This window comes from Ammospiza caudacuta, chromosome 17 (assembly GCF_027887145.1).
Source record: "Ammospiza caudacuta isolate bAmmCau1 chromosome 17, bAmmCau1.pri, whole genome shotgun sequence".
NCBI lineage: Eukaryota > Metazoa > Chordata > Aves > Passeriformes > Passerellidae > Ammospiza > Ammospiza caudacuta.
The window spans coordinates 16,376,471-16,401,870 of record NC_080609.1 but is presented as its reverse complement, the minus strand read 5'-3'; the positions used below and the strand labels follow the sequence as shown (position 1 = coordinate 16,401,870).

General features: G+C 58.1%; 1 protein-coding gene across 1 annotated transcript in view; it reads left to right on the top strand.

Moving 5' to 3' along the window:
• PKD1 (polycystin 1, transient receptor potential channel interacting) overlaps positions 1 to 25,280 on the top strand; it is a 76,700-nt gene extending 51,420 nt beyond the window's left edge. Inside the window, exons 17-46 of the mRNA XM_058815662.1 lie at positions 517 to 660; positions 1,519 to 1,798; positions 2,864 to 3,080; positions 3,905 to 4,055; positions 5,238 to 5,390; positions 6,929 to 7,073; positions 7,880 to 8,482; positions 8,899 to 9,055; positions 9,313 to 9,565; positions 10,082 to 10,277; positions 10,871 to 11,041; positions 11,347 to 11,490; positions 11,935 to 12,145; positions 12,748 to 12,874; positions 13,454 to 13,570; positions 13,708 to 13,757; positions 13,908 to 14,113; positions 14,565 to 14,664; positions 15,191 to 15,309; positions 15,688 to 15,890; positions 16,356 to 16,550; positions 16,771 to 16,910; positions 17,468 to 17,595; positions 18,231 to 18,396; positions 18,958 to 19,083; positions 19,215 to 19,389; positions 19,816 to 20,103; positions 20,412 to 20,546; positions 20,808 to 21,122; positions 21,451 to 25,280. Of these exons, the coding sequence (XP_058671645.1) occupies positions 517 to 660; positions 1,519 to 1,798; positions 2,864 to 3,080; positions 3,905 to 4,055; positions 5,238 to 5,390; positions 6,929 to 7,073; positions 7,880 to 8,482; positions 8,899 to 9,055; positions 9,313 to 9,565; positions 10,082 to 10,277; positions 10,871 to 11,041; positions 11,347 to 11,490; positions 11,935 to 12,145; positions 12,748 to 12,874; positions 13,454 to 13,570; positions 13,708 to 13,757; positions 13,908 to 14,113; positions 14,565 to 14,664; positions 15,191 to 15,309; positions 15,688 to 15,890; positions 16,356 to 16,550; positions 16,771 to 16,910; positions 17,468 to 17,595; positions 18,231 to 18,396; positions 18,958 to 19,083; positions 19,215 to 19,389; positions 19,816 to 20,103; positions 20,412 to 20,546; positions 20,808 to 21,122; positions 21,451 to 21,990 (5,955 nt within the window). The 3' untranslated portion in view covers positions 21,991 to 25,280. The remainder of the gene's footprint in view (positions 1 to 516; positions 661 to 1,518; positions 1,799 to 2,863; positions 3,081 to 3,904; positions 4,056 to 5,237; positions 5,391 to 6,928; positions 7,074 to 7,879; positions 8,483 to 8,898; positions 9,056 to 9,312; positions 9,566 to 10,081; positions 10,278 to 10,870; positions 11,042 to 11,346; positions 11,491 to 11,934; positions 12,146 to 12,747; positions 12,875 to 13,453; positions 13,571 to 13,707; positions 13,758 to 13,907; positions 14,114 to 14,564; positions 14,665 to 15,190; positions 15,310 to 15,687; positions 15,891 to 16,355; positions 16,551 to 16,770; positions 16,911 to 17,467; positions 17,596 to 18,230; positions 18,397 to 18,957; positions 19,084 to 19,214; positions 19,390 to 19,815; positions 20,104 to 20,411; positions 20,547 to 20,807; positions 21,123 to 21,450) is intronic.
• The last annotated feature ends 120 nt before the right edge of the window (positions 25,281 to 25,400 follow it).

Here is a 25,400-nt window from a genome sequence, read left to right as displayed (position 1 = left end):
TTCAGCTGCTGTTGTGTCTGAGCCACCGGTGCCTCTGGAGCTCCTCGAGTGCTCTGCCAGGAAGGTGTGGTGGATGTCTGGAGATGTGCAGTCGGATTCCAGCTGGAAGCCTGGAACAACGTGCTGCTCCCTGGAAAAGGTGGTCCTTCCATCCCCACCTGGCAGCACAAGCAGGGTTTGCTGGGAATTCAGCACCAGGGACCAGAGGGCCATTTCAGAAGTCATTTATGTTGTTTAAAAGTGTAAATAAATAAATCCAGAATAACCTAGATCGGCCCAACTTGGTGTTGGGTGGCCCTGGCAAACCACTCATGGAACTGGGCAGTGTGAGAGCGGAGATGCAGCTTAAATCTGACCCCAGATCCTTTGGGAATCCCTTCCTGCTGTTCCTTAGCACAGACTGGGCTGGTGCAGAGCAATTCGTCCCTGCAGCACCAGGTGCTGGGGTGTGTCCTTACCTGTTAGGTGTGTGTGCTTTGGTGTCAGACCTTCTGATGGAGCCTCTTGCCTTCCCAGGTGTTCATCAAGAGGGGAGGAGTCCCCATTGTGTCCCTGGAGTGCGTTTCCTGCAAGGCTCAGTCTGTCTACGAGGTCAGCAAGAGCTCCTACGTGTACCTGGAGGGCACCTGCCAGAACTGTCACAACGACTCCAAGCTTGGGGTAAAGTCACAAGGCTTTGCTTCACCTCTGGGGGCTCTGGGAGAAGGGGTAGGCAGAGGTGGAGAGGGAAAGAGAAGTGAGGTCCTGGACCTAAATTGCTGTGGAGACAAGGAGGGGAAGCAATCTCTGGCCACAGGCAGCAGCAGGTGGGCCTGGCTGAGTCCTTGTGGAGTCATTCTAAGCCAAAGCCATGAGTGACCAGGTCTTTCCACACAAAAGCCACTTTTTTTTTCCTATAAGAGATCTGTAAAGTAGTTTTTCTCCCTGCTGATTGGCATTTTGCCCGTTATTCTGATGGTTCAAGCAAAGGTGGTTCAGTCTCCCCTCTTGTGCCCTCCTCTAATTCCAGCTTCCCCTGCAGCCTGTGGAGTGAAGCAGTCTCAGAACTGGAAGTCCTGTTGCTCCCAGAAAGCCCAGCATGTCCTTGCTTGGCATTTTCTGCTTGGTTATCTCACTGTTTCTCCTGTTATCACAATTGTAGGTTTGTGCTATTAACAGTAACCACCCAGGCCACGTTCAGCTTGAAGCACATAAAACACGGTATCCCGTGGAGACTCCACCAGCCCTTCATTTATTTCCTGTGTTTTGTACTCTGTATTATGAAATATTCTGTTGGAGGGTGATGTAATTCCAGAAACTGAAGTAGATCTCACAGTGGAAATATTCCCACCAGACATTTTGGAAAGGTTCCAGTTCTTGTTGCTGTAGCACACAAGACTAAAGCTGAATTATCAACTGCAAATTTGGCAGACGCTCCCACTAGAAATCTGTTACTTTTTATAAAAGACTCAATCTGAAAACATTTTAAGGACATGACTTGAGCTTCAAACCGAACCTCTGGTGTCTTTCCCCCTGCAGAGGTGGGCAGCTCACAGCTTCAAGAACAAGTCCCTCATCCTGGACAGAACAACCACTTCCACCGGCGACACGGGCATGAATCTGGTGCTGAGGCCAGGAGCCCTGCGGGACGGCGAGGGCTACACCTTCACCCTGCACATCACAGACCTCACCACGGGGGAGGAGGGCTTTGCCTCCATCGACCTGCTGCCCAACCAGCCCCCCGTGGGGGGCTCCTGCCGCCTGTCCCCCGAGGGGCCCCTGCGGGCGCTGGAGACCAAGGTGCACTTCGAGTGTGCAGGTGAGAGCCCCTGCTCCTCAGCACCCCCTGCCCCTGCCACAGAGGTTCCCTTCACCCCAAACTGCTGCCCCGGGGTGCTGCTGGCCAGGGCTGGGCTCAGCAGTGGTTTGGACCATGAGCAGCTTTGTGTGCCCCAATTGTGGAGCTCCCCAGAGCAGGCAGGCAGTTTAAAAATTCCTAACCCACGTAAGTGAATGATGGTATCCAGGCCAGGCCAGTTCTTGTGGAAGGGACTGGGTATTTCAGTGCAGGAGAATGAAGATGGTGCCCAAAACTGAGTCACAGTATGTGGGAAGAGTCAGAAGATGAAGCAGTGGGGCTGTCTCTGCTGTGTGGGCTGGATGTTCCCACCAGAGCCACCTTCCCAACCAGCTGCAGAGACAGCAGCAGCGAGCCCGGCGTTGGAAAAGTGGCCTGGCCGATGTCCCGTAGCCTTGGGCCAAGGACTAAGTGCCTCTGGAAACCAGATTTCCCCAAATGATCCGTGGTGGAGATTAGAGCTGTTTGTACACAGTGCCGGGAAGCCACGCTGGGAGGGGATGAGCCCTGCTGCCTCCAAGGGCTGGGCACCAGACTGGGGGAGCAGCAGAAACGTGTTCAGGGTTTGGGGTTCTAACTTTGGTGTGTTTTGAGCTATCCAGAATAACCCTGGAATCAGTTCCTCCTTGGAATGGTGGGGATTTCAGCTCTTAGTGATTGTTTTTAAGCTGAAGTGACAGACGCAGTGGCAGTGCCGGTCTGGGTCGCTCCAAACCCTGTTTGTGCTGCGGGGCTGAGCAGGATGGGACCCTTCAAGCTGTGAGAGGCAGGAGCTGGGACAGGGGCAGGAGCAGGAGCAGGGCAGGGGCAGGAGCAAGGACAGGAGTAGGAACAGGAGCAGGGGCATGGGCAGGAGCAGGAGCAGAAGCAGGAGCAGGAGCAGGGGCAGTGCCAGCTCCTCTGGGGCAGTGCCTGCAGCTCCTCAGGTCCCTGTCACAGCTCCCTGTGTTCCCTGCAGGCTGGCGGGGCAGGGGCAGTGCCTGCAGCTCCCCAGGCCCTGTCACAGCTCCCCGGTTTCCCCCGCAGGTTGGCGGGACACGGAGGACGCGCAGGCCCCGCTGGTGTTCACGCTGCTGGCGTCGCGCCGCCGGCCCGGGCACTGGCAGGAGCTGTGCGTGTACAAGGGCAGCCGCGCCGAGCACGGCGCCTTCCTGCCCCCCGGCTTCCACGAGAGCGGCTTCCAGGTGTCCGTGGCCGTGCTGGTGCAGGACCAGCTGGGAGCCACCGTGGTGGCCGTCAACCGGTAAGGGACGGCTGGGCGGGCTGGGCTGGCCCTCAGCCCGTGCCCGACCTCGGATCCCCCGTCCCAGGTGAAGGGGATCCCTGTCCTGGGTGAAGGGTTGTGACAGTGATCACAGGGGTCTGAGGATGAGGGAAGAGACGAGGATCTGACTTCTCTTCTGATGTGTCAGAAGGCTTGATTTATTATTTTATGATATATATTATATTAAATCTATACTAAAAGCATAGAAGAAAAGATTTCATCAGAAGGGCTAGCTAAGAATAGAAAAAGAAAGAATGATAACAAAGGCTTGTGGCTCGGTCTCTCTGTCCGAGCTAGCTCAATGTGATTGGCCATTAATTAGAAACAACCACATGAGCCAAAGATCCACCTTTTGCATTCCACAGCAGCAGATAACCATTGTTTACATTTTGTTCCTGAGGCTTCTCAGCTTCTCAGGAGGAAGAATCCTAAGGAAAGGATTTTTCATAGAAGATGTCTGTGACAAAGGGGTGGCCTCCTGGAAGAGGCTGTTGGCAGGAGAGGGAGGGGAGGCTCAGCAGAAGTGCACACAGAAAATCTTTGTGGATCATTTCTTGACAGGGAGGTTTTCGCACTGCTTTCATAGATTCATGGAATTGTTAAGTGGGAAAGACTCCTGGGGTCATGCAGTCCCAGGGCTGGGTCAGAGAGGAGCCAGGCTGCAGGTCCATGGTGTTTCTCATGCAGATGGGGCACCAGGGCAGCAGCAGCAGCAGTGCTGCCTTTGTGGGTCACCCCCCTGCCTCCCCTCCTGTCCCTTCCCAGCCCAGCCTGCACTTCACCCAGATCCTCTTTCCCTGCAGCTCCATGGAAATCGGCCTCCCCGAGGGCTTCCCCAGCCTCTCCCACTGGCTCTACAACCAGACTGACACCGTGCTCCAGGGCTTGGTGAAACAAGGGGACCCTCAGCAGGTCATCGAGTACTCCCTGGCCCTCATCACCATCTTAAATGAGGTAACACAGCTCGTTCTGCCCAAGAGGGGCCTCCAGAGATCTTTGCAATCACCAGGAGAATTTTTGGGCCAGGTTTTGTACAACGATCTCTATAGGCAGGGCAGGAATTCGGGGCTATATTCCTGTTTCCCTGCCCAGGAAGAGGCTGCAGTACACCTGGAAGCCAGGCAGGGATGGTCCCCCTGGGCACAGGCACCCTGCTTAGCTGGATAAGGACTGCACTGCAGGTACTAGTGAGCTGCTGAGTGCCAGGCTGTTCAGATAATTGCTAGGAGAGCAGAAGTGATAGTGAGGAAGTTCTGCTGGAAAACCAGCTCGTTAGATAGATCCCTTTGGGGAGAAGCAGAGGCAGGAGATGTGGAGTGCAGGGAACAGGCGACTCCAGCTCAGCTCAGCAGCCTCTGAAACCACTCCTCACTGCAGGAGCATCGGGGGGTAGGATGGTTGGGACGGATGGACACGAGAGATCTCTGCAGCCAGGTCGTGGAATTTGGGGTTTATTGCACAGGGCCTGGGTGCAGGGCCCTGCTGGGATTTGGGGTTTATTGCACAGGGCCTGGGTGCAGGGCCCTGCTGGGATTTGGGGTTTATTGCACAGGGCCTGGGTGCAGGGCCCTGCTGGGAGCTGCCATAGCTCAGAGCAGGCCCAGAGAAGAGAAGGGGAGAGAGGATGAGAGGGTGAGAGAGCAAAAGCATAAGGGAGTAAAAGGAGTAAGAGCGTGAAGTTCCCGTTCCAATACAATAAATCTTCTGTGCTGAATATTCTCATTCTCACTAACCAATCTAGTACAATATACAAATCCTACAGCATTTACATACAGCCTGTAAGAATCATTACATTACCACACTGTGTTACATTTTAAACCCTACAAACTCCTCTTTGGGCCCCTTCTGCCAAGCTGCAGGGTCTGCTCTGACCCTTGGGCCTGTCTGCAAGCAGAGGGTGTTGTTCCATCAAAAGGGGATCACCTTCAGCTGGCCATGCCATTGTTTTCCAGTTGTTCAGTAACCGAGGTATCTCAAGGCTTGCTTTCATTTCAATCTCACTTATAGTTTCCATATTCTCAAAATCTTTTGCCAGGCAATCATATTGATAAGGCTTTCCTGTTCCATCTTCCCCAACACTCACTGTGTTATATCCTCTCCTCCCTGCTCACCTCCTGCTGCTGTTTCCACCCCCAGTACGAGCGGTCGGAGCTGCTGGAGCCCGAGGCTGGGCAGGAGCTGGAGCTGCGCACCTGGACCCGCAACACCATCACGGAGACGCTCAACGCGCTCAAGGTCAACACGGTGGATGACATCCAGCAGATCTCAGCTGCCCTGGCCCAGTGCACGGTACGGCCACCCCACCTCTGCTGCAGCTCCTCAGGGCTGCTGTGCTCACCTGGCTCTGCCCACACACACAGGGACAGGTGTCACTGCCCGGTACTGTGACGGTGGTCACAGGGGTCTTAGGATGAGGGAAGAGACGTGGATCTGACTCTATATTTCAGAAGAAATACAGAATTTCTTCTGAACAGAGAGTCCTGAGCTGCTCCCTCCCCACTTCTGAGCCTGCAAACCTCATAAATCCCTTCTTTCTGTGGGTGCCCGGGTTTGGGGTTGAGCACATCCCATTCTGTGCTGGAGCAGTTTGTTTCTGCCTCTCCCACCTCCTCCTGCCTCGTGACTTGGTTTTGCTGTGGGAGCTTAGGGCTAGAAATAGAATTTTTATTCCACGGGGAAAGCTGACATTCCAGCATTACTCTGTGCTCTGGGCTGGAATGAAAAGCTTAGGAAAACAGAACTCCAGAAATTCCCAGGTGGCTGGGACAAGTGGAGCTCACACATTCCTGCACAAGTGTCCATCAGGGCTGGTACATTCTTGATTTTACCTACAAGGGAGAAGAAAAATCAGAATTAGTTTCTCCTGGAGGGATAAAAAAGGAATCTTGGACTTTTTGGTTATTTCTCCTCCCTGAGTAGGAGCTGCCCTTGGGTGGTTCCTCCCCATAACCCAGTGTCATCCCCACCTCCCTGATTCCTGACTCCAATTCACACAGTCTGTCCTGGCTTCTCAGAGCTTACAAATAAAGCAGAAAAGGGGGAATTCAAGACCTGCAGATGCTGTTTTGATTCTTCACCAAAACATATGGTGAATCACGGCTGAATCCTGTGATGATTAAAAGAAAAAAGATGAATAAGAGCGAGGAAGGGGGTTGTAACAGCTTCCATGTGTTCCTCAGTCCCTCCCATCCAGCCCTGGAGAGTGCAGGGAGCTCCAGGCCATGGCTGGAACATTCTGTTTCTTGGACACATCTGGGAGCAGAGGGAGGGACATCCATCATGCCTGAGTGGCAGGATTCCTCCCACAGCCTTCAGGAGGATTTGGACACTGAAATGGATTTGGTTGTGGCTAAATCCTGCTTCCACTGGAGGTCGTGGAGGGGATGGAGGAATCCCATGCAGCTCCTCCTGCTTGGTTGCTGTGTGTGGTCCCAGAGAGGAGGTGTGCACACCAGGGAAAACATGAATTTAGAATCACAGAATCCTGCAGTGGCTTGGGTTGGAAGGATCAGGGTGCTCCAAGCCCTGTCCAACCTGGCCTTGAACATTTCCAGGGATGGAGCAGCCAAAGCTTCTCTGGGCAGCAATTTCCTCCCTTTATTCCTCTTCCCAACCGAAAAGCATCCTCTGCCTGCCTGTACACTGGCACTTTGGAGTGTCGTGGGGGGCAGGTGGAAGAGTCTTGGGACCACCAACAGGTTGCTGACAGTGTCAGTGTGAGAGGGCAGCCTCTGCTGGCCCCTGCCCAGAGGGAAAGCTCTCCTGAGGGCAGAGCCACTCCCTTCCCTGGGCTGCTCCTGCCCTGTCACACCCTGGTCCCTTTGCAGGTGGCGAGCAAGGAGCTGGTGTGCAAGTCGTGCCTGACAAGGACCCTGAACAAGCTGGAGACCATGATGACCATTCTGCAGGGGGAGACCACGCAGGGCACGGTGACCCCGACCGGCATTGCCGACAACATCCTCAACATCACAGGTGAGCCTTGGCCTCTGGTGGGGACAGGGACAGGGTAGGAGCAGCCTGAGGGAGCTCTCAGGCTCCCTCCTCTGCCATCTGGGCTTTGGCACAGATTTTTAGGAAGTGGCATCTGCCATTTGGAGTGTGGCATCCCAGCCCTCTCTGCTCCCTGCGCTTTTCCCAGGGCTGTCCTGGCTTTGGCAGCTGCTCTGTGGACATTTCCATCTGACAGTTGTTAATATAACCCACTAATACTCCTAATAAGCTCACTAATACTCCAGGGGATTCTCTTTTTAGTAAACAATGAGTAACAGCTATGGCTTCCAGATGCCTGTCTTCCTGGTTGGAGTCCAAGGAGGCTGTCAGACCTCACTGGGGCATCTGGGAGCACTGTGTGGAAATTCCCACCTGGGTGACCTGGGGGAAGCAGAGACACCTTCTCTGCACCCCTGGTTACCTCTGCACTCCCTTCTGAGCGTTGTGCACTTTATAGTGAAGAAGCTTGGGAACATATGTTTCTTTTATCCATTCCCTCCCTCTTTCCTGAGCTGTGGTTCTCTTCATTACACAGGAGGGAAATCAAGCGTGTGGTGATTAAGTATTCCTCACCAAACCTGGTAGATTAGAGAGGCTGCAGGAGCTGCTGACAGCTTTGCTTTTAGCTCTGGGCTATGAACACTCCAGTGAGGAAGGTCATGTGCAGAGGAACAGTGAGAAGACAGCAAGGAAAGCCTTGTCTGATTGCTTTGGAAAGGTGTCAGGGCTTCTGACTGTAGCAGTTATCCAGGCCATTTACCACCTCCTCTTCATGTCTCTCCTGGCAGGTGACCTGATCCACCTTGTCAATACAGTTTCACAAGAATCCAAGCCCCAGGAGCTGCTGGCTGATTCCCACAATTTGCTGCTGGCTCCCAAAGCCTACAACCTGTCCTCCAGCCTGATGCGGATCCTGATGAAATCCCGGGTGCTGAACGAAGAGCCCCTCGAGCTGGTGGGAGGAGAAATTAAGGCCACAGGCAAGAGGTCTGACCCCTTTAATCTGCTGTGCTACGAAAACACACCAAACTGCCAGTTCTCCATCCCCCAGGCCTTCAACTCCACCCTTTCCAACCTGACGGATGTCATCCAAGTCATGTTCCAGGTGGACTCCAATCCCTTCCCCTTTGGCTACATCAGCAACTACACCGTGTCCACCAAGGTGGCCTCCATGGAGTTCCAGACACACAACGGGGTGCAGATCCCCATCGGGAGCCTGGACTCTGAGAAAGCCATCACTGTGATGGTCTCAAACAGCACAGAGCCCGACAATCTCGTGGCTGGCACTGAGGTCATCGAGGCGAGATCGTCCGTGAACCTGATTGTGATCATGGAGAGCAACAACAGGGAAGCAGGACTGCACTTTCAGCTCACCTACAGAGTCCTCAATGGTAGGGCAGACAAATCCATCTCTTTGTTGGTCCTTCCTGAGGGAGGGGAGGGCTGGGTGTGAGGGATAACCAGTGTGGGAAGGATGCTGGGTGCCAGCAGCACGTTTCACTCTGCATGGTCGAGGTTCTGGTGTCCTGGAAAATCTCCATGCCCAGTGTCATCCTTGCTCGTGGGTTCTGGCCCTGAGAAGCCTTTTGCTTTTCCCAGCCCTTCTGCTGAGCCACATTAGCCCTGGAAGGCATTGGGGTGCAGGCCCAGTGGTACCCAGTGCTCAGGGATCCCCTGAGGTGCACACTGAGGGAGCACAGTCTGGAATACCATCTCCCACAGCTCTCTACATTCCTTCTTCCCTGAGCCCCAGACCTGTGGCTGAGCCTGCCAGAAACGCCCTTTCTGTTCCTTCCCCTCCCCACAGAGCATTACCTGGCCAGTGAGCCCGAGCCCTTCATCATGGCCTATCTCCATCACGAGCCCGAGCCCAACGAGCACAACTGCTCTGCCTCCAAGAGAATCAGCCTGGACGCCCTGGCTGGAAGTGACCACAAGCTCTACACCTTCTTCACCTCACCCAGGTGGGAGCAGCCTCCCTGTCAGCCTCAGGCTGTGCTGTGGATGCGTGTGAGGGGTGCTCAGGTGGTCTGTGGAGCCCCTGAGTACCTGCACAGCCAAAGGGTGTGAATTACACCACGTTCACTGGGCTTTTCCTCCTCTCTGAGTGCATCCCTGCCCCTGTGGCTGGAAGCTTTATGTGGTCACACCTCCACCAGAATGGGGCTGGTGTCCCTTCAGGAGGCAGGGGAGTAATCTCCTTGCTCTTTCCTTTCCCCAGAACGGATGACCCCATCCAGAAATACTACCTGAACATCACCAACCACTTCAGCTGGTCGGCAGTGGAGGTGACCCTGGGGCTGTACACGTCCCTGTGCCAGTACTTCAGCGAGCAGGAGAAGCGCTGGAAGACAGAAGGAATTGTCCCCCTGGAGGAGACCAGGCCAGACCAGGCCGTGTGCTTGACCCAGCACCTCACAGCCTTTGGGGCCAGCCTGTTTGTGCCCCCAAACTCTGTCCAGTTCATCTTTCCCGTGAGTACAGCAAAGCAGAGGCAGTGCAGTGCTGTCACACATAGGACAGGTTGTTGTCACCTGGAGCAAAGCCATAGGCTCCTGTTGGTTTCACGTCCAAGCTGGCACCAGCACAGGCATCTGGGAGCCTTTGGGAGGTGCAGATGGGCACAGCTCAGGAGAAGCTGTGTCCCCTGGTTGGGAATCCTGGCTGGAAACAGACCTTTGCAGATGGCTTTAGTCCCCGGCCTGGACACCTCACGCTGTGCTCCCATCCTGGGGAGATGCCAAAGGTTCCTCCCAGCTGTCACCCAGCACTGTTTGATCCCAGGGAGCTGCACCTGCCAGCTGCTCCCTGCTTCCCAGGGGCATCCAGCCCTACCTGGCTGTGTCCCTGTGACGTGAGCAGGAGCAGGGAGCTCCTGGCAGCTGCGGGGCCGCGGCTGTGAGTGGGGCCATGGCCAGGAAGGAGGCAGGGAATGGGAATGGGAACGGGATCCTCCTGGGCTGGCCTTTCAACACTTCTCTCTTGTGCAGGCTCCAGGCCCAGGGCTGAACTACATCGTGCTGCTGACGTGCGCCGTGTGCTTTGTCACCTACTCGGTGGCCGCGCTGATCGTGCACAAGCTGGACATGATCGACCTGCACCGCGTGGGGGTGATCCCCTTCTGCGGCAAGAACGGGATGTACAAATACGAGATCCTGGTGAAAACGGGCTGGGGCAGAGGCTCAGGTGAGCCCACAGCCTGCTCCTGTGTCTGCTTCCCAAAGGGACACCTGTAGCTCACCTGAGATCCCATCTCAGCACTTCACACTCCCTGCAGGACCGAGAGCTGCAGCTTCAGGCCAGGGCTCCCCACAGCATTCCCAGGGTTTATTGTGTGATGATGGGGCAGGTCAAGAGAATGGTTTGGGTTGGAAGGTTCCTCAAAAACCTTCTGGTTCCAAACTCCTCACATGGGACACCTTCCACTAGCCCAGGCTGCTCCACCACTGGCCATTGTGGTGGGACAAGCAATTGCTGCTGGAAGGAACCACCCAGGAGAGAAATCCCCCCATCCTGTCCTCCTTGACTGGGCTGTGGTTGCAGAGGCAGAGGTTGTTCCTCACTTCTGACCCTCTCCTGCCCAGCTGGCCCTTTGCACGGCTCCTTTTGCTGTCCTCCAGGACCCATCACTTTGTTCTGAATCCTTCCCAACAGCAGGCAGGCACCAAGTTTAGCTTCCCTTCAGGGTCTGGTTTGTAGATAGAGCTGTCACAGGCAGGGCTGGGGAGCAGCTGCACCTCGGGTGGGCTTCCCTGAGGGAGCGCCTTCCTTCCCTGCAGGTACCACGGCCCACGTGGGCATCGCCCTCTACGGGGTGGACAACAAGAGTGGCCACAGACACCTGGATGGGGACAACGCCTTCCACCGCAACAGCCTGGACGTGTTCCAGATCGCCACGGAGCGCAGCCTGGGCAGCGTCTGCCGCATCCGCATCTGGCACGACAACAAAGGTTGGACACGGAGGGGCCTGCACTGGGGCAGCTGGCCCCTGGACTGGGGGCACACTCTGGGGGGACTCCTCACTGACTGGCCAGGTGCCACCCCAGGCACAGAGGATGCACTGTGCTGTGCACTGTGACCATAAATGTCACCTCAGGGTGAGCGTGAGGTGGCTGTGCCACGCTTCCCTCGTGGGTGCTGTGCGGTGCCCACCAATGATAGTCATGTCACTGTCCCTGTGACAGTGCTTATAGCTTCACGGGCTTACTCAGGGAATGTGTGCCATGCAGTATTTCCTTTGTGTGCCCCCATTCAGGCCTGAGCCCCTCGTGGTACCTGCAGCACGTCATCGTGCGGGACCTGCAGAGCAGCAAGAGCTATTTCTTTCTCGTGAACGACTGGCTGTCAGTGGAGAGCGAGGACAACGATGGCCTGGTGGAGAGGGAGGTGTTTGCTGCCAGTGAGTGCCCCACACACCCTGGCTTCATCTCACCCCTGCTGCCTGGGCCCCTCCTTTTCTCCAGGCTGAGCCCCTTTCCAGCTCCCTCAGCTGTTCCTGGTGCTCCAGCCCCTTCCCCAGCTCTGCACATGCTCCAGCCCCTCCAGGTCTTTCCTCTTGTGAGGTTCCCAGAACTGACCCCGGGACTGGAGGTTCCTCAGCAATGCCCTGCACGAGGGACAGGCACTGCCCTGGGGTGCGAGCCAGGTGCCATTGGCCTCTTGCCCACCTGGACACAGCTGAGCTCATGTTCAGCCCATCACCCCCAGATCCTTTTCTGCTGGGCAGCTTTTCCAGCCCCTCATCCTCAGACCTGGAGCCCTGTGGATGGAGTGTGGGTACTCTGGAGCTTCTGGGATGGATGTGGCCAGCTCAGCCACCCTGAGCGTGTCCCTCTGTCCCCAGGTGAGAGCGAGCTGAGGAGCTTCTGGCGGATCTTCGTGGCGGAGCTGCAGCGTGGCTTCTTTGAGAAGCACGTGTGGCTGTCCCTGTGGGACCACCCGCCCCGCTCCCGCTTCACCCGCGTCCAGAGGGCCACCTGCTGCTGCCTCCTCATCTTCCTCTTCCTCTGTGCCAACGCCGTGTGGTACGGCGTGGTGGGCAGTGTCCATCTCAGGTGTGTGCAGGGTGTGGTGGGCAGTGTCCATCTCAGGTGTGTGCAGGGTGTGGTGGGCAGTGTCCATCTCAGGTGTGTGCAGGGCGTGGTGAGCAGTGTCCATCTCAGGTGTGTGCAGGGTGTGGTGGGCAGTGTCCATCTCAGGTGTGTGCAGGGTGTGGTGGGCAGTGTCCATCTCAGGTGTGTGCAGGGTGTGGTGGGCAGTGTCCACCTCAGGTGTGTGCAGGGTGTGGTGGGCAGTGTCCATCTCAGGTGTGTGCAGGGTGTGGTGGGCAGTGTCCACCTCAGGTGTGTGCAGGGTGTGGTGGGCAGTGTCCATCTCAGGGGTGTCCCCAGCCAGTCCCACCCTGCCTGTCCCCTTGGGGCAGGACACATTTTCCATCTGCTGGGAAGAGCTTCCTTGCTTGGGTGTGCCCTCTCCATTCTGAGCACTCTGGGACCAGGACATGGATGATGGATGACCCAAACCAGCCTGATTTTGGTTTCCAGGCCCGTTTCCTCTGTGCACATCTGGAATTCCTGGTTGTGCACTGTTGTCTGCTGTTTGCTTGCCGGGCAGCCCCAGGGCTGCTGCTGACCCTGTCTGTGCTCCCTCCCTGCAGCAACGTGGCCGTGTCCAGCCTGCTCCCTGTCAGTGTGGACACGGTGGCTGTGGGCCTGGTGTCCAGCGTGGTGGTGTACCCTCTCTACCTGGTCATTCTCTTTCTGTTCCGGATGGCTCGTGGCAAGGTAAGGAGGGGGGATGGCTGCAGGCTGCTCAGGTGGGTGGGAGGCACCAGGTTGAATTCTGCCTTTCCTGGGGCCTTTCTCCTCCAGCTGAGCTCTGCACTTGCCTGGTTGTGCTGCTCCAGGGCCAGACCCTTCCCTGGCCTCTGTCCCCTGAGCTCAGATCACTGCTGGCCTCTGTCAGTGCCCAGGCACCAAAAGACAGATTTTAGAAGCTGTTTAGGCACCCAAATGCCTGAGGCAGGAGCCAGGAGCTGCTCAGTGGAGCCTCTCTGATGCCTGCCCTGGGCAAAGCTCAGCTGGGCAGGGATTAGCTGGGGATTTATTTACCGACTAGTTAAGCACAATTAGCAGCCCCATTAAGTATTGCAGCCAGCTGCTTGGGGGCTGGTGAGCAGCTCATGGGGCTGATGCTGCTGAGAGCGCACAGGGAAAGCTCTCAGACTCGGGGCTTGTAGCTGGGACAGCCTGGGTGGCCCTGGCTGTGGCATGTGTGGTTGCAGGTGTCTGGGGGGCAGAGGAGATGGCATGTGGCTGGTCTCAGTGGCAGTGTCACCTCTGTGCCCCCTGTGTGCCCTGCAGGTCTCCATCAGCCACACCGTGACCCACTCAGACCAGCAGTCCCTGGAGATCGACAACTACCTGGACTCCTCAATCCTTGACAGCTCCTTCCCCACCTTCCCCGGGCTCCAGGCAGAGGTGAGTGCTTCCCTCCCCGCAGCTGGGCGGGCTCCTGGAGGGCTAGGAGCAGCTCAGTGACCCCTGGTGTTCCCAGCCACTGCTTTGACCAGGCACACACCTGTGTCCTGCTCCTGAAACCTTCCTGTTCCCCACAGGCCTTCTCTGAGCAAACCAAAACAGATCTGTTCCTGGAGGACTCCAAGAGGTGAGTGGGTTTCTGGAGATGGAGCAAGCAGGGCTCCAGTCTGTGCTTTGCTGGGCTGGGTTGGGCTTGGCTCCCACAGCTGTTTCTGCAGTCCCACCAGGTTCCTTTCCTCTGCTCCCCTCATTCCTGACTGTTCCCATTTCCCCACAGCCTGGTGCCCTGGCCCTCCAGCGAGGCCCTGCTCAGCTGGCCAGACCTGCTGAGTGACCCCTCCATCATGGGCAACACCATCCAGAGGCTGAAGAGAGGCCGGGCCAGCCGCCACCTGGGGCTGGAGGCGCCCCTGGCCCCCGAGGAGGACACCCTGTCCCTGGGCATCCACCACCAGGGCCAGCCCCGCTACTTCTCAGCCTCAGGTGAGCCCCTGGCCCGGGCAGAGCTGCTGCATCAGCACTGGCTGCACCCCAGAGGGCAGGGCAGAGGGTTGTGTCTGCTTTTAGTCTGGAAAAACAGAAATCCTACTGGGCAGCAGAGTGGGAGCCAGGAGAGGTGTGTACCCATGGGAATGCTGCGAGCAGCCAGCACTGCCTCACTGGTTTCAAAGCCACAGGGTGGCCCTGAGGCTGTGGATGAAAACTTGGCCTTCTGAAGCAGCTCTGTCTGCCCAGCTCTGTGGGCGAGCTGGGATGGACAGGAGCTGGAGGACAGGGAGCAGGGGAGGGCTGTCCTGGGGGAAGGACATGGCTGTGACCCTCCTCCTCCTCTTCCTCGTCCCCAGCTCCAGCAGGTGCTGAGCCATGCCCTGGGGTGGTGCTGGGGACTGAGCTCTGAGCTCCTGCCAACCCTGTCTGTGCTCTCTCTTCCCAGATGAGGATCTGATCCGCCAGATCCTGGCAGATGGAGCCAGCGGCATCTCCCAGGACCTGGGGCCGTACATGAGGGCAGAAACAGATCTGATCTCAGGCCTGTGAGTGTCTGGGGAGCAGAGCCACATGGGGGCTGAGCTGAGCTGCCTTTGGGATGCTCTCACGGGTCACTCTGTCCCTGCTGGCCATGGCTCCTGCAGCCCCCACAGCCACAACTCACTGCCACCCTTCCAGGAGCCACCTGGAGCCTCCCCTAAGGCCACAGCTGTGTCTCCAGCAGTGTTGGGCACAGTGCTGGGATGAGGGCTCCCTTCGTGGCACTGATGGGAGGGAGAAGGGAATTCTCCCCAAATCCCTGTAGTGTTACCAAGCCCAGGATACCCTGCTGGGCACCCTGACCAGCACCCCCAGGGCTGGCAGCCCCCAGGCACTGCAGAGTGGCCAGCCAGGGGCGGGGAGGGACAGTCAGGCCCTGTCCATGAGACGCACAGCAGTGTTTGTGCCCTGGGACGTGTGTGATGTCCCAGCCCTGGTGCTGGCGCTGGCATTCAGCCCCCCTGGTGCCAGCCTGCTCAGCACAGGGCCAGCAGAGACACAGCTCTCAGCAGTTCCCCCTGTGCCTGGCAGGTCCAGCGTGTTTGGGGAGAAGGTGGAGGCTGTCATGATGCAGAGGCTGAACGACAAAGGGCAGAGCGTGGCACCTCCTGCCAGGGAAGTGAGCAGATCAGCCAAGTCCACCTGGACAGGTACCAGGGTGTGCCCTGGGGTGTGAGGGGACAGGGCCCATTCCGCACTACAGCTCTGTGGGGTAAATGGGAAATAAAACACAAAAAGAGCCTTGGGAAGGGCTGCTCCCTGCCTGGGATATCACTGCTCCTGTCAGCTTCTCTTGGAGCCTGGATCTCAGTGAGGCCTGGGCCAGCACCGTGCTGTGCCAGTGCCTGCGGTGTCCCTGGGGAGCTCTGCTCTGCTCCCTGCAGAATGCGTGGGCTGGTCCCTCCAAACCCTCCCGGGCTGGTGGCAGCTCTGTGCTGGGATGAGCGCTGAGCCCAGCCCCTCCTGTGCCCACGGGCCCTTCGCAGTGATGCTCACACCGCTCTCCCTGCTCCTCCTGCTGCCCCCAGTTGCAGAGCAGACGTTCAGGAAGCGCCTGCTCCCTCCCTGGTGCTCCCTGCTGGCTCATGGCATCAGCCTCCTGCTCCTGGCCGCCGCCGCGGGCGTCTCCGTGTGGATCGGGGTGGGCTTCTCCTCCAGCGTGGCCCTCATGTGGCTCATCTCAGGGATATTCAGCTTTCTGGCATCGTTCCTGGTCTGGGAGCCCCTGAAGGTGAGCGTGGCACGAGCGCACTGACCTGAGTGTGGGATTAACTTGTCCAGCTGATGGTCGCAGTCATGGAATTGATGAGGTTTGAAAAGCCCTTTAAAGTTACCAGGGCCTTCAAGCACCACCCCCGTGTTCGCCACTAACCCATGTCCCCAAGTGCCACATCCATGTGGGTTTTGAGCACTTCCAGGCATGGTGAATCCACCACAGCCCCTTCCAATGCCTGACAAGGCCTTGCACAAAGAAATGGGGTCAGAGTGGGCACTGAATGGTCTCTCCCATCCCTGCATCCCTCAGGATGGGTGGGATGTGGACACCAGAGGCAGAGCTGGTGGCAGGGCTTGTGGCAGGGCTGGTGGCACGTGGTTTTGAAGGTTCGGGTAGGAGCTGTGCCGTGCTAGCTGTGCCAAGGGAGCTGCTGCTGGTGGCCCAGCTCCCTGCAGGCTCAGCTCTCTCCCTGTGCCCCAGGTGCTGCTGGAAGCCCTCTATTTCTCCCTGGTTGCCAAGAGGCTGCACCCAGAGGAGGATGACACCTTGGTGGAGCAGCCCTGCGTGGAGCACGTGTCCGAGAGGATCAGCAAGGTCCGGCCCCCGCAGGGATTTGCCCTCTTCCAGGCCAAGGAGGAGGCCAGGAAGGTCAAGCTGCTGCACAGGATGCTCAAGGTGGGACATCTGCTGCTGCCTGGTGCCCAGGGCTCAGACACATCTGAGTGTGGGCCCTCCCAGTCATGCTGGGATGCTCTGAGTGCTTGGCTCCAGCTCCTGCCTCAGTTTCTCAGCCTCTGGGTCTGATCCAGTTGCATTGCCATTGAAAGCACTGCTCTGCTGCAGGATGGGGATCCAGCCCTTCCATGCCATCCCATTTTTACCCTTTGCTTCCCAGAATTTCCTCATCTACATGATGTTCTTGCTGGTGGTCCTGCTCACCAACTACGGGGACGCCTCCCGCACCAGCCGGGCCTTCCTCCTGCAGAGCTCCATCAAGCAGCAGCTGGGCAGCAACGACTTCCTGCTCATCAAGAGGTGCTGCCGGCCCCTGGGGGGGTCAGGGGGGTCGGCTCCTGGGCTTGTGCTCCACACTCTGTCCCTTAGGAGGTTCCTTGGTGCCCATGGGGAGCTGGGCACTCTGCAGCAGTGAGCAGCTCCTGTTTGTCTCTGTGGTTCTGCTGCTCCCCTGGAGAGCAGAGGGGCCTCTGGGGATTGAGAGGTTTCATTTCTCTGAGGTTTAGTGGTTTCCCCAGTGGGAAGGGGCTGTGGGAGCTGATGTTGATCTTTCTGGAGCTGCTCTAAAGCACAAGAGTTTCTCTGTCTCCAGAATTTACAGCCACAAGAGCCAGAAATGGCATCTTGGCCAGAGTCTGCCTTTCCTCACTCTGCACATGAGTTTAACTGGAATCAATATTCCCAGCTGATTTTCCACAGCCCTGGGAGCTCCCAGTAGCCTAGCCTGGCACTGGGATCGCTGGGCTGAGGCTGTGCCCCTGCAGAGCCCTGGGCTCTCAGTGCACATCAGTGTGGCTTGTTCATGCCCTAAAGCCCCTGGAACTTCGACTCAGCAATGTCACACCTTGCCCCTGCAGGTCGGATCAGTTCTGGGTGTGGATGTCCCAGGTGTTCCTCCCTTACCTGTACAACAATGGCTCTGGCCAGGAGAGCCACAGCACCACGCTGGGGACGGCCCGGCTGCGGCAGCTGCGCCTGCACGGAGGTACCAGGGAGGGAGGGCAGGGCAGGGAGGGTGGCACTGCTGTCACTCTGCCAGGTGACAGTCCTGCAGGGACAGCTCTGGGTGCAGTGGGGCTGAGGGAGGAGCACAGCTTGGGCAGGCAGTGGTTCTGCTCTGCACACATGAACTGGGACAGTGGATCATGGAATGGTTTGGGCTGGGAGGGACCTTAAAGTCCATCCAGGGACACCTAACACTTCCTGGCCTTGGGCACTGCCAGGGATCCAGGGGCAGCCGCAGCTGCTCTGGGCACCCTGTGCCAGGCCTGCCCACCCTCCCAGGGAAGATTCCTTCCCAATATCCCATCTAACCCTGCCCTCTGGCAGTTTGAAGCCAGTGATGTATCCAGAGGTCAGGTCCCCGGTTACCCAAGGCCAGTTGGGATGTCTCTGTTTTCCTCCACTTGTACCCAGCTAATCCACTCTGACCTGGAGGCATGGCTGTATCATGACTCCTAAATTGGACATCTATTTTTATTATTAATATCCATCCTTTCCTGAATCCCTGACTTTGTGCATGCCCATTCCCTCACCCTGGGGCACTGGTGGGGATGGGTTTGGAAGGGTTGGGAGGGAAGCTGAGCTCCATGCTGGGCTCACAGGGTGGTCTCATTGCAGCTGAGTGCCAGCAGAGTGCCCAGGACATCCTGCAGGGCATGGGCAGTGCCCAGAGGAGCTGCACTGACCAGCACAGCTTTGCCACTGCTGACTATGGTGTGGGCTGGGAGAGCCCAGCTGGGAACGGGACGGCGGCGTGGGCACACTCAGCGCCCGACCTGGCAGGGTAAGGCTGCCCTGTCTGCTGCCAGCCCTGCTCCCAGCCCTGCTCCTCCTCCAGGGACCCTTGCACACCTCTCCAAGGTCTTTACAATGCCCTGAGTTGTTCCCAGCCCTCACCTCAGTCCCTGAGCCTGGCAAAGGGGGGATGGACACGGAAATTCTGAATGGCCTGAGCAGCTGCGTTGTGCTGTTCTGGGGCCCAGGGACGGGGGATCAACTCTGCTCCTTCCAGGGCACAGGCAGGGCAGGGGAAGCCAGCAGCCCAGATTTCTGCTCAAGGGGTGACAGCAGGTTGTCCTTCACCCTGGGCAGGACATAAATCACACTTGGTTTCTTCTCTAGTTTGTCCCCAGAGCCATCATCTCCATGCAGCTGTGGGCCACCACAGGGCTTGGGGCTCTTCTGGGGTTGGGAGCACTGAGGTGGATCAATGCACCCCTGTAATCTGTCCTGTGAAATAAATCCTGAGGGGCAGGGTCTGCATCTGCACACCACATCCTGGCCTGCCATGCAGGAGAGCAGCCAGTGTCCTTCAGCCTCACCCACAGCTCCTCTTCCTCTGCAGGATCTGGTACTGGGGCTACATCTCCTTCTACGACAGCAGTGGCTACGTGCAGGAGCTGGGCCCTTCCCTGGAGGAGAGCCGGGCTCAGCTGGAGTTCCTGCAGCAGCACACGTGGATCGACAACATGTGAGTGAGGCAGGGCAGGGAGAGTGTCCTGCTGCCACCTGGGCTCTCAGCAGTGGTGCTGGGGTGTCACAGGGCCACAGGACCCGTGTCCCCCCCAAGAGTGGCCCCTGAGCTGGTGCTGTGCCCTGCAGGAGCCGGGCAGTGTTTGTGGAGCTGCTGCAGTACAACCCCAGCGTGGACCTGCACGTGGCCCTGACCCTGCGCCTGGAGTTCCCTGGGGCCGGCCAGGCCATCGCCGCTGTCACCATCAGCCCCTTCCCCCTGCTGCGCCTCAGCACGGGGGTCACCCTGCAGCTGCTCATGATGGTCAGTGTGGGGCCTCCCCTGCACCCCCTGCCCTCTGCTGGGGGGCTCTGGGGACCCTCACCCAGCTGGGCACTGTGGGCTCGAGCTGCTCTGCCTGTCCCCATGTCTGTCACCCTGCCTGGGTGGGTGTCAGCAGAGCTCTCGTCCCCTGGGTGCTGCCACCCTGCCACAGGGCCACTGGGTCTGGGCACTGGGGGCCTTCAGCAGGGATTGGGGTGCTGGATGAGCGAGGAGGGCAGGGCAGGATGCAGGGGGTGCCCCAGGTATGCAGTGGTGGAACTTGGCCTGGTTTGGGGGGATTTTGCTGTCCTGGGTGCAGTACAGCAGTCAGGGCTTGTCCTCTCATCTCCTGTTACCTTCCCCACTCCTCTTCTCCTGGTCATGTCTCTATCACCTCTCCTGGTGACCTCTCTGTTCTTCCTCCAGGTGTTCCTCATGCTGTTTGTAGTTTACTTTGTGGTGTCAGAGTGTCTGGCCATCAAGAAGGAAGGCAGAGCCTACTTCACCCTGTGGGGCAACTACAGCCAGTGGCTCTTCATCCTGCTCACCACGTGCACGGTGCTGGTGCACCTCAGCCAGGCTACCCTGGCTGACCAGCAGTGGCTCAGGTACCTCAGCAACCGCAGGGGCTTCACCAACTTCTACCAGGTGGCCTTCCTCAGCTCTGTCTTCAGCAGCCTGGCCGCGTCCCTCCTCTTCCTCCTGACCGTGCAGGTACAGCGGGCTGGGGGAGCTGCACGTACCCGGGTGCTGGGTGCTTTGGCCCTGCTGTGCTTGTCACCCCTGCACAGCCCTGCCAGGGGAGGGGGTGGCAGGGAGGCCACTTGTGTCTGTGCTGGGCACTTTGAGTCTCTGAGCCCTTGATTCCCTTGGGGAATTCAGTCAGATGGTTCTGTCTGCAAGGAACCTGCAGGCTGGGGTGTTTGTGCAAGGAACCCTCTGCTGGGGTTTGGGTTTCTCACGTGTTTCTCACCCTTCCTGGGCTGGGGGTATGTCTGTAACTGCCTCCTCTCCCCTCCCAGGCTGCCCAGCAGCTGCGCTTTGTCCGGCAGTGGTCAGTGTTTGGGAAGACCTTCCAGAAGTCCGTGAAGGAGCTGATGGCTGCAGGGGTGGCCTTCGCCCTCCTCCTCCTGGCCTACGCCCAGCTCGGCTTCCTGGTAAGCACCTCTGTCCTCCTCCCTCACAGAGGGGTTGCTGGTGCTCCTGCTGCCCCTTTTCCCTGGCATGACATGAGCAAAGCCCCTGGGCCCCCTGGGCACTCTGTGCCCGTCCTGCCGCTGGCACCTTTGGCCAGGGGCTGTCCCTGCCCCAGCCCATTTGTGGGCCACCCCTCAGGACCCAGGTGGGAGGGCATATTGAAGGTCAGGAGAACACTTTGCTGTGCTCCCTTCTCACACATCTCCTCTGTCCCTCCACAGCTCTTCTCCTCCTCCTCCGAGTCCTTCCGCAGCGTGGGCAGCAGCCTCCTGCTGCTGCTGGCCCTGCTGCGGGGCAGCGCCAGCCTGCGGCCCTGCCTGCCCGAGGCCTCGGGGCTCTGCTGCCTCTTCTGCACCTCCTACGTGGTGCTGGAGGCGTGGGTCGTGCTGCGGCTGCTGGCGGTGGTGCTGATCCACAGCTACCGCGAGATGCGCTTCGAGCTCTACCGGCCCGCCTTCGAGCCCCAGGACTATGAGATGGTCGAGCTGTTCATGCGCAGGCTCAAGATGTGGATGGGCTTCAGCAAAGCCAAGGAGGTGAGGCCAGCCTGGGGGCTCTGTGGAGAAGGGGCATGGTGGCACAGAGCAGCACCCGCCATCCTTAGCCTTTTCCTGCCTCTGGCTCCTTCCTGCAGATGGGTTTCTCTGGCAGGCAAGGGTAGGAGCAGTGGCCACCCCTGGGGGCCCAGGAGAGATGGGAACTGCACAGGCATCAGCTGCCCATTCTCAGCCCCACAGTCCCACGTGGCTTTGTCTGGGATCCAGCCCGTGCCTGTCACACCAGGAATGGCTGGAGCAGCCTTGGAGCTGTTTGGAGTGTTCCCCCTTCCTGCCGTAACGCTGCCCTTTCTCCTCTCCCCCCCAGTTCCGGCACAAGGTGAGGTTCGAGGGGATGGAGCCGCTGCCCTCGCGAGACTCCAGCGACTCCAAGTCCTTCCGTGGCCCCACTCCCAGCGCCGCCTCCGACAGCTCCAGGACCTCCACGTCCTCCAGCCAGCTGGACGGGCTGAGCCTGGTGCTGAGCGCCCGCGACAGCCTGGAGGTGGACGCCGACATCCAGCGGCTCCTCTCGCTCTTCGAGATGCTGCTGGTGCAGTTCGACCGCGTCAACCAGGTGACGGAGGACGTGTCCCGCATCGAGCACCTGCTCGAGTTCTCCCGCAGCCGCCGCGCCCGCAGGAGGCACCGCGGGCCCGAGGGGGGCCCGGAGCAGGGCCCGTCCCCGGAGGCGCCGGGCACGGAGCCGCTGTCGCCGCGCTGTGCCGGGGCCGTGCCCGTGCCCGGGCGGCTGCTGCGGGCCAGCCGCGGGGTCAGCGCGGCCGCGGGCACGGCGGGCAAGCCCTGCACGGCCAGGAGGAAACGGCCCCTGCGGGCCAAGAACCGGGTGCACCCCACAGTCAAGTAACCGGGGTGTGGGAGCGATGCCCTGGCAGGGCTTTGTTGGGCGGGCTGTGCCTGCCCAGAGCTGCCGCGGCGGCTGGGCCGGCCGGGCACAGGGGGCTCCGGCCACGCCGCTGGCACGGCCACCGGCCCTCCAGAAACGGCCCCAGGGAGCGTTCCAGGGGGAGAGACGGATGGGGAGAAGGCCGAGCCTTTCCCCGGGGCGTGAGCAGGTGCAGGAGGTCCCTGCTGGCTCACAGGGTGTTCAACGGCCCCGGCTGCAACCGGCCACAGGTGGGACTGGGGTGGGCACAGGGGGACGGGATAAAGCTCCCCCCCTTCCCTGCTGGCTGTGCCAGGTGGGAAAGGGAAAGGAGAGCCCCAGGCCTTGAAGGTTTGAACCAAGTCTTGGATTTTTGTCGACCAGACGCACTGTGGAGGAAAGCGACAGCTTTCGAGACGGTATTTAACCCTCCTTGTTTTTTAAGCATAAATAGATATATAGAGAAATGCTATCTACACCCAGAGCAGTTAATTTCCAGTATTGGCTACTTTTATCCTCCAGAAATTGGTACTATTATTTGTATTTAAAGAAATCCAATATTTAAAACAAAGGACATTGCAGCGAGCTGGGGACAAGAGACCCCTGGGCTGCCTCAGCCACCTCCGAGTGTGGGGTTCCCAAACTCCCATTGTGGGGTTCCCAACGTGCTGGTGTCACTGAGGTCCCCACCTGCCCTGTCCCCCCACTGTGGCCCCGGGGTGCAGGCGCCGCTGGCTGCTTGGCTTCTCTAACCCAAGGAATGTATTGCCCTAAGTATATGTATTTTTTTTTGGTTTACTTGTTCCTATGTACTGCCCAGCACTTTAAACAAGGCTTTCCTCGGCTACCAGTGACACGTGCGAGCTAAGAATGGGATAATATATCACAAAAGCAGTATTTTGTTTGTTTAAATCATAAACTGAAATGGGCAGGGAGGAGGGCAGCGCAGCCCCAGCTCGGGCAGCAGTGCCAGCGCCTTCCCTGAGCACAAAGGAGGCAGGTGGAGCCCTGAGGGAGTTTTTTTGGGCTCCCTTCAGCCCTGCCAGCTGGGATTCACCATGTGCTGGGCTACAGCTGCTGGGCTACAGCTGGCCTGTGCCATGGGGCCCCCCAGATCTCAGCCTGGGGGTGCCTGAAGCCCCCCAGGGGCTGCCTTGCCCTCCTTAGCCCCATTTCACCTTATGGCTATTGTAAGTAATTTATACGGGGTTTGTTTGGTTTTTAAATGTATATATTTTTGTATGTTTGCTATATTTTCATAGCATCGGTACCGTGTTTGAAACATGTAGATAGGAGACAGAACACTATTGTCAGAGTTATTTAAAGGATGTATTAAGTGCTTCTTCCTGGGAATGTCCCGTGTATATAAGGATTGGGTGTCTGTGTGTGTGTGGTGTGTGTGCTCTCCTGGGCTGGCTCGGGGCAGTGGCCACAGGTGGATGGGGAAGAGCCCCCAGTGGGCTCCTCTGTGTGTTCCAGAACCTGCTCCATGCTTTGGACAGTGAGATGGTGGAAGGAAGGATGAGGGGGCAGAGCTGCAGGGCAGGGGCCTTGGGTTCAGTTGCCTCTGGTGCTGGTGGGCCTGGAAGCACCTTCCCAGGGCAGGGAGACTTTTCCAGGTGGAGAGAGGGGGCTCCTAAAGCACTTCCATTGCTCCATGGCCTCCTGAGCCTCCCCTCCAGCCCCCAGCTGTGTTGGATACTTGTGAAGATTTCATTCCAGTGTCCCTGTGCTCCCCTGGCTGTGTGAGTCAGGGTGGCTGCAGGGGACACTGGCGGCTCTAAAGTGCCTTTGGGACAGGTCTGAGTTACCTGTGGAAAGCTCAGGTGCTGTGCAGGACGGATGTTGTGGAAAGGTTGCAGAGGGATGAGGGCAGGAGAAGACAAATGAGGTGGTGCTCGGTCAGCATGGAGGTGTTGGAGAGCAGGGAGCACAGAGAAGTGGAGTGCAGAGAGGGGAGAAATGCAATCCTGGTAACCAGGACAAGGGGAGAGAGGACAGAGAGGGGCCCAGAAGGCAGGAGTGGGACAGGGAGGTGCCTGCAGCAGGCAGGAGGCTGAGCCCAGGGCTGGGACCAGGTGCTGGTCAGCTTTGTGCTCAGAAAAAACCCTGGTTTTCAAGCCACAGATAGAACACTATTTGCCTTGGGTTTTTTGTTCCTTTACCTTCCCAGGCAGCACAGCACGAGGCTCATGTCCATGACTCCTTTTTGGTGACAGGGCCAGTGCCATGTTCCCAGAGCAAGGCAGTAAGAGGAGCAGTGGTGAGGTGTCCCAGAGAGCTGGGATGTCCCCAGAGCCCACGCTGGAGTCTCTCCAGCTCCAAAGCTCCTTTCCCCACAGCCCTGCCCTGGCACAGCCCGTCTCACCTCTATGGAGCACCAGGGGTGTAGATTCAGCCACCCCACGGGCTCTGTGGGAATATTCAGTGATTGAAACGTCCCAAATAAACCAAGCAGGTCTTGGAAGTGTCTTGAAGAGCCAAAAAGTTCAATTCCTGATGGTCAGTTCTCAGCCGGAGTATCCTCATTAGAAGAGGTTGGGAGCAGGAGGGGCCAGCAGGTCCCAGATGTTTCCGAGCAGCCCTTCCTGAGCTAAGGGGCAGCTGGAACAAAGATGCTCCCCAAATCCATCTGGATTTTTGTTCCCAGTGCCTGTTCCCTGCCCTCTGTGTGTGTGTGGGTGTGACTCGGTGTGTGTGCCTTTCCCAAGTGCTCCTCCTGATGCCAGGGGAGCAGGAAGGGATCAGACAACTGCCCTACTTCCCTGAAGTACGGGGAGCAGCTGTGCCCCCACAGTCCCTGGAAAAGCCCAGCCCTGCGTGGTGGGCAGCACCCACAGCTTCCAGCACTCTCACTTCTGCTCCAGCAGCTCCTGTGCCGGCTCCAGCAGGGTCCCAGGCTCCCCTCCATGTCCCAGCTAAGGGGATTCAGCCATGGAGTTACACCCTCACAGCAATAACTTTGACTCAAAGCCCATCAATCCCCCGAATGTATATTTTTGTGTCTAGTCACCGAGAGATGGTGTCTTATTTATTGCCTTGAATCTCACAGTGATGTATCAGGATCAAGCTGCTTAAATGAAAAATGAGACCCCCATCCATTCGTTCCAAGGGAGAGGGAGGGACTTCTGTAAGTGCCTTATTTTTTCTAATTTTTGTTTTTTTAAAAGAACAATGATTGTGACCAAAATGCCAACAGTGCCTGTCTGGTCAGCATTTCACTGCAAACAAAAATGGTGTATTTTGTAACTGTGGGGATGTTTCTTACAAAATGACAAAGTCAAATAAACACTTGACTGCTAAAACCTGGCTCAGGTGGTTTTGTCCTGCTCCAGCTGCTCCTCTCCACCCCACCCTCATTCTCTCTGCATGCTTAATTTTAATTAAGGTCT